The 7,522-nt window shown below is 30.4% G+C and overlaps 1 protein-coding gene across 2 annotated transcripts in view; it reads left to right on the plus strand.

Moving 5' to 3' along the window:
- LOC106463278 (multidrug resistance-associated protein 1-like) overlaps positions 1-7,516 on the plus strand; it is an 84,440-nt gene extending 76,924 nt beyond the window's left edge. For both annotated transcript variants that reach the window (XM_013923293.2, XM_022390722.1), the window contains exons 25-28: positions 1,184-1,342; positions 1,971-2,137; positions 4,538-4,732; positions 6,823-7,516. In XM_013923293.2, coding sequence (XP_013778747.1) covers positions 1,184-1,342; positions 1,971-2,137; positions 4,538-4,732; positions 6,823-6,934 — 633 coding nt within the window. In that variant the 3' untranslated portion in view covers positions 6,935-7,516. The remainder of the gene's footprint in view (positions 1-1,183; positions 1,343-1,970; positions 2,138-4,537; positions 4,733-6,822) is intronic.
- The last annotated feature ends 6 nt before the right edge of the window (positions 7,517-7,522 follow it).

Below are 7,522 nucleotides of genomic sequence, written 5' to 3' on the forward strand. Positions count from 1 at the left end.
GTTTCTGTGGTATTTGTTGATAATTAGATTTTGACTTTTTTAAAACTGTGGACACATCATTATCATGTTCAGCTTCTTATGCATGCAATGTTGTATTTGACCTTCACTGCCCAGGCATCATTTACTGCACATTAAACTACTTTTTGTTTATGTTATACCAGTTAGTATATTATAAAATTGTAGCTAATAATCAATATTTTAATAGTATGTAAGTTTTGAGTTCTTAGTTTTATAAGGCAATATTTAAAAAAATCCTGAATTTCCCCTAGTGACACATTTAACGATAGCCTAATGTGAGCTACACATTCCCCAAGTGATATACAACTTATAATGGTGCAGATAGTAGTTAGACATGGTTCAAAGGGCAATAAAACAATAAAATTTAATTATAAATAGATGTATACTGTTACAAGTTTAAACCTATTTGGGATAAATGATTGTAGTTTCATGTTACAATTTGAAGTCATTCTAGAAAGAAAAACAGGGTAATTTCGATTTTTTTTTTTAGGTGGTTATGAGGTCGGTCAAATTGTCCAACCTTGTGTAAAGTTAGGGTAGATAAAATAACAAATAAAATATGAAGTTTTACTGGAAATAAACATTTGAAATCTACTTGGGAGATTTTAGAGATTACACAAATGAATTTGAGATTTTTGAGATGAAGAAAAGTATTTTTTATCTTAATTTTAAAATCACTTTGCACACGGACTATTCAAAACAAATAATGTTTAAATACTCTATATTCATGGACAAATCTTTTTGTAGTTTATTAAAAATACTTCGCTAAAAATGTGTTTTTTTTTTGTACGTGAAAGCTTATAATGTTCACCGAAAGTCTGCCAAATTTTGTGAAGATATACACACCATATTAAAAGTTAGTAGTATCAAATCTATAAAGACTTTAAATGAGTACAAAGAGGTCTCGTGGTCAGTCAGATCGACTGAGCCATATTGAGAAAGTTAATCAGCTGTACTCTGCACTAGCAGTTATATTAGTTAAAGAACTGAAATGAAAAATAGTTTTGAGTATTTTTTTTGTATCTCATAAAATAATATTTATTGCATCTAATCGGTTTCTTGAAAAGCAATATAATATACTATCATTACTAATATTATTTTTACACGATGTTATTCAGAGATAGGTTGCTTTGTCTGTTGTACCTGAACTGATATTTTTTGTTAGGTTGGAATTGTTGGAAGAACAGGTGCAGGAAAATCTTCTCTGACACTCAGTTTGTTTAGAATAATTGAAGCAGCAGGTGGTTCCATATCCATAGATGATATAGACATTTCCAAAATCGGACTTCATGATCTTCGATCAAAACTGACCATTATTCCTCAGGTAAATTACATAATTACTTAAACCCTGTGCCTGTTTCTTTTCAGTTTTCATAAATATGTGGACTCCTGTTTCTGTGATATTATATTTTCTAAACCATTGGTTTTCAGACTATGAAGTTGTGAAACCCTCTTATTTCATTCCTTCTGTCACAGAATCCCAACCATTAACCTAACCTTAAGATCTAGATGAAAATGACAAACTTTGTAATTGTATTGTTAATGTAAAAATTATAAATAAATATATAAAAATATTAAGATTGAATATCAACTGACTCGTGATTTTTAAAAATATACTTGGTCCCTGATAGGTTAACATTTAAACGTTGAAAAAAACATCACTATTTGTTATCTTTGTGGAGAACCCCTTATGATTCTTCATGGAACCCTGGGGTTTTACGGGACAGTATGAAAACCACTGTTCTAAATTATAAAGTTAAATATTGCATTGTGAAGATGCATCTATACATCTATTTGTATTTAATAAGAATTACTTTTTATATAATATATATTTAGTTTTTTACATTATTTGACACTTACAACCATATGCAACTTTTCTTTCATTTCCTACATTTAACTGTGAAATTAATGAGTTGTATAAATGCTGGAAGTCCTGTTTCTCGTGTCTACAGGATCCAGTTCTATTTTCTGGTACTTTAAGAATGAATCTAGATCCATTCAATATATATTCTGATGAAGAAATATGGAGAGCTTTGGAACACTCCCACTTGAAAAGTTTTGTATCTAGTTTGGAAGCTGGACTTGAACATGAAGTAGCAGAAGGAGGGGAGAATTTGAGGTTTGTTGTCATTCATTCTTATAAATTATAGTGCTCACATAAGTTTTTTGAAGTATTTGTCACGTTTTTAAGATGGTGGATTTAAGAAAAACGTGTAGGAAATTTGTCTTTTATGTATCTTTGTAAATATCAGTTTAGAATTTCTCTTATTTGTAATAAAACTGTTCAAAGAAAAAGAAAATTATTTATTTCCTTGTATATTAACAGTTTATTTTTTGCACCTGTATTAAAAAGAAATGAACACATTATGTTGTAGGTTGTTTTGTATTGAATCCATTTTAATCAAAGCTTCCCTTTTTTCAACAAACTGTGAACTTTAGCTGTTTAATGTTTCTGCGCTCATTAGTTGGGTTAATACAGTAAAATTATGTAGTGTTCCAAGGTAACAACTTGTGTAAATATAATAAGTTAGATTGGGCATTGTTGAGTAGTGTGTGGTATATAACTCGAGAAAATTCTTGTGTCCTTTATATAAGTCAAACACAATAAATAATTTATTAAAAATAGGGCCCAGCCCTAAAAAGACTACATGTTTTGGTGTTCTATGCCACCATTCTCAGGAGTAAAAGTTAAATTTTGATCATGACTTATATAACTACATTCATAGTTTGCATACTTTTAGCACTACCTAGGCTTGAACACACAAAATAGTTTATATAACATGTGTCCAATACTTTGTTTCATCTCAACCTGGACCTCTATGTTCAGCACATTATATTTTTTTGCAGTTTATGTTGTTTCTCTGATATTTAATTCACACTTCAATTGTTACTGATTTATTGATTTAACATTATTCCAGTCTATAACATGAGATATGCTTGCCATGTGTTCTACTGAGGCTGACTCATTTATTTTATATTTTTCTACTGCATTTTTATGTTCCTTGATCCTAAACTTCAAATTTCTGCACATTTGGCTAGTGTAAGCTTGACTAGAGATACAAGGAATTTTATAAATCCTGCATTTATAAAATTGTTCTACTTTATCTTTTATACCTGTGACATAATTATTTAATTTACAACGTGGAGAGAATGTTACACTATAATCTATATATATCTATCTATGTATTATGTTACATACGTTTTTGATAAACTTTGAACATATAGCAAACAAAACTTTATGTTATCAACTTTACCCTTTTCTTTTAACTTTGTACATGATGACATTTTAAACTTATTGCTATGATTTTTGTACAATCACTCAGTGATTTTGGGAGCATAGTCTCTTTCTCTTGCTATGTGTTTGAAGAAAATTAACCCCTATCTTAAGTCATAATTGTGAGTGCAGTCCTTTAAAGCTTTAAATATAAACACTGAAAACGTGGATAATTTTTTTTTCTGTAGGCATGATGACATGATCAGTTGTTATAGCTTAGTAATGTCACTATTCAAGCATGATTAGAATTGTTAGGTTATATATATTCAGTTGATACTCTTTTTTTTTGTATGAACTGTTTTAGTTATTTGTACTGTCCTGGTGATGTGATAATTTGTTTCTATTTGATTGAAAGGAATGTGTGGGTCATCCTTTTATTTTGTTGCAGCTTAATGTGTTTTCTTGATAAGATTGTTTAACAAATAACGAATCTCTTGAGTCTATCAGAACACATACAGTATTCCACCTGTAGGAGGCACACATCTGGTATTATCCCAGATAAGGAGTCCATCGGTATTCATCAAACAAAAACTGAAAAGAAGTGGAGGAGATACATTGATTTTCTTTTTGGTAGTTAGATACATTTTCTACTAAACTCAGCCTGCAGTCATAGTGTTATGGAAATATAATGTGTATAGAGAATCTTGTGAAACTAATAATCAGCAGAAATTAAAAAGACTACTAGCAGATTTTTTGTCAGGATCATATATCTCAGAGGACAGGTATCAGAAACATCACTTCAAAGCAGATGTGGATTGATATGATATAATACCAATTACAAAGAAAAACAAATTGAGAAAGAAGCCATAGAAAAATTACTATTAGTGCTAATAAAAATAGCTGAAGAGAAGCTTATTTAACTACAGACTGGGTATGTTCATAGAAATGTTGGAAGATATGGACAGCCATGACCAAGAGTGGTTAATTTTGGGGAGATGGAAAACCAACTGAGGCCACTATAACCATAGAAAAAGCCACAACAGAAGACTCTTCAGATGAAGCTCTACAGATTCCTATATTTTATTCCAACTTTTCCAAATTTTCTGTGGATCATACTTTACCAAAAATTACAGTTTGTTTGGTTGACTCAGAGATTTGTTGTTAATTTTAGGTGATTATCTTTTACCTGTGGATTTTATATGTTAAAGTTTTATTAGTTAAAGGTTAACATTCAGTATTTTATATGACTGTTTTGTTGTTAATCTTATATATTTTTTCTGTGTGAAATACATTATTGGTGTGCAGTGTGGGACAGAGACAGTTAGTTTGTTTAGCTCGAGCCCTCTTGAGAAAGACAAAGGTTCTTGTGTTGGATGAAGCCACAGCAGCAGTGGACTTGGAAACTGATGACTTAATTCAAGCCACAATCAGGAAGGAGTTTTCTGACTGTACAGTTCTTACAATAGCTCATCGACTCAACACAGTTATGGACTATACCAGGTATCTATGATGTTGTATCATAACATATGCCTTTTACAAAGTCAAGATTTGTCAGTTGTTTGTATGTGTCGGGCTTCAGTTAGAAAATACTAACTTTACAGTAGGTTTCTGCGACTCATTGGTGGTAAATTTCAACCATAAACAAACAGCACACAATCCACTTGTTTTAAAATAATATACAAGTCAAATGTATATACAAATGTTTGTTACACTGTTGGTTATCACACTTGTATCCAGAACTTTAAATAATTGTCTCATTTTTGGCAAAGTTCACACAGGCTGGTTCAATTTCTTTAGAATGCAATTGACAAAACGAATTATTCGTCCTACTTTGTTATTACAATACAATCTGTGATAATTTCACTTCACAAATCGCCACTATACGTTCTTTATTGCTAAACTCACAATCATGCAGTCTAGATCTATCTATCTCTAACTATATTTCCGAAGCGTATTTATACCCTGACAAAGGTCTAGAATGTTCCACACATTACTAGATACTATGATGCAATAATATAATAATCACCAATTCATAACCATTGAATTTCACAATGTATGATTTGTAACCATTTATGTAAACAAACCTGCAATAAACTATCGCTTCTAAAAATAACTGAGTTTAAACTATCTAAATCATGACTCTCGCATTAAGTTTAAACTGAATCAGTCATGTATATTGAAAACTAGTTTGTTATTAACTGTACAAGTACAGAATGCAAGTCTTCAGTTTTTTAAACCAAACTTTCCATGCAGGAGTCAAGTCACCAGTTATCCAGTCACATATCAAGTAATAAATTCCAGGTTGTTTTATGATCCTTAGTATTTTAAAACTCATTGAGTTTGTCACTGTCTTTAATTTCCCTGAAAAAGAGCCAAAGGTCTCGTGAAGTGTTCACCTGTTTTAACCACTTGCATCACAATACAGTAGTGTGTTGTCTGTTAGTTAGTCAGTAGACACTAAAATGATGTCACATAAGAGATGCCTAATGTTGCAATTTACATTGTCATGAAATCAATAAAAGGTTTGCATGCCATGAATCACGAGAAAAATTATGCACTCTGTTGGTTACAACACAGCATGACACATGAACTTCGAAAGCAAGAAATAAAAATATTTGTTACTTTTAATTTTGGTTTTATTTACTCTTGAAACAGAACACTTTAGTTACATAGGCATTATCATTATTGATGAAATAATGTTGGGACTACTCAGTCTCTCCTGTTTAATTATGGATCACACGGTTAGTATGATGTCTGTCTGTCCATCTGCCTCTAGACACCTATTTTTTGCCATGGTAATGATAGTTCTAAAAAGCAGATATTACTTTACACATCATGTACTTTGAGGATAGGGAGGAACCATGTTGATTTTTTGGAGTTAAAAAGTCAAAGCCACCATTGAAAAAACAAACAAACTTGTTTTCTAGTCAAAAGAAAACATTTACAAAATGAATATAAAGCTAATGGTCTTAAGGATGAGCACTTTTTTTTTGGTATTTATGTATGAAGAATGCAGCATTGACAGCATGGTTCTAATCCTATTATGTCAGTGAATAATTTTTGGACATTTGTTTTTTAACAAAATATCAAATTATTTTTTATAAAGCTAATTTTTTATGTTAATATAAAACTGTTTTTTTGTTGTTTTTTTGCACAGATAATTATTCGTTGAAGTGCATATAAACATTGCTGCCTTGGGAAAAGTCTAAAAACTGCATTTTTCCAACTTTCACTTTTTATGGTAGTCAAAGTTACTGTTCTAATTTATCCCAAAACAGTAATTCCATAGGTACAATAAACTATTTTCGTTTTCTAATTGTTTTTGGTAAAAATACATTCCATTTCTGCTGATCTTAACCTCAAATAAACTGACAAGAAAAATTAAAATAAGCCAAAAACATTTATTATCAATTTATTCAAAAAAGAAAACATTTATTAGTTTGCTTTCTGTGTAGATAAAAATATTTATACTAATTGACTGATTCAGAACTTACACTACTAATAGTACGTGTAGATTATAAGTACTTATCACAGTGTTTCCTTTGCTAAGTCTGTCAATAATATAAAATATTAAATTTCTTTAATTCTAGGGTGATGGTTTTAGACCAAGGAAAGATTATTGAGTTTGATTCCCCAGAAGCCTTACTCAAAGATAGTACTACAGTATTTTATTCTATGGCCAAAGATGCTGGACTTGTATAATTACTTGTAAATTATAAAATAAGTGTGCTAAACAATTAAAGTGCAGTGTTTTTTACTGCATGTGGCAAGTTGAACCGTCGTCATTTGAATAATTTAAAATGTTGACATGAAAGTTTTGTGATTCTTTTAAATGTTTTTCATTCCTTGGTGATTTGTATTTATTTATATCAGATATATAATTGAATAAATTCCTGCTTATGAAATAGAAATGATTTCCCCCTGATATTAATCTAATAGCTCTGGTTAAATCGATACCACCTTTGTCTTTTTTGGTCAGTAATGAGACTTTGTTTTTTGGTGATGATGTTTTACTGTAATTAACATAGTCTAAGTTTTCCCCAGTTAAAACTAATTGGTAACTGCCCCTTCTTCAAATAGTTGTCATTTTACTAAATTTCATTACTGTTTATGTATGTGTGTATCGAATCATCTCATTTTTTTCACTATTTGTTATCTTTTGAAACAGTACACAAAGAAGGGAAAGTGCCTAGTGGCAATATCATTTAAACAAGTGTTATTTTGTAGATGTTTTCAATGTACTTCCAAAAAAAAGTGCCGAGTAAATTTGGAACTCTATTACAAATTAGT

The sequence above is a fragment of the Limulus polyphemus genome, unplaced genomic scaffold (genome assembly GCF_000517525.1).
Source record: "Limulus polyphemus unplaced genomic scaffold, Limulus_polyphemus-2.1.2 Scaffold1365, whole genome shotgun sequence".
Taxonomy (NCBI): Eukaryota; Metazoa; Arthropoda; class Merostomata; order Xiphosura; family Limulidae; genus Limulus; species Limulus polyphemus.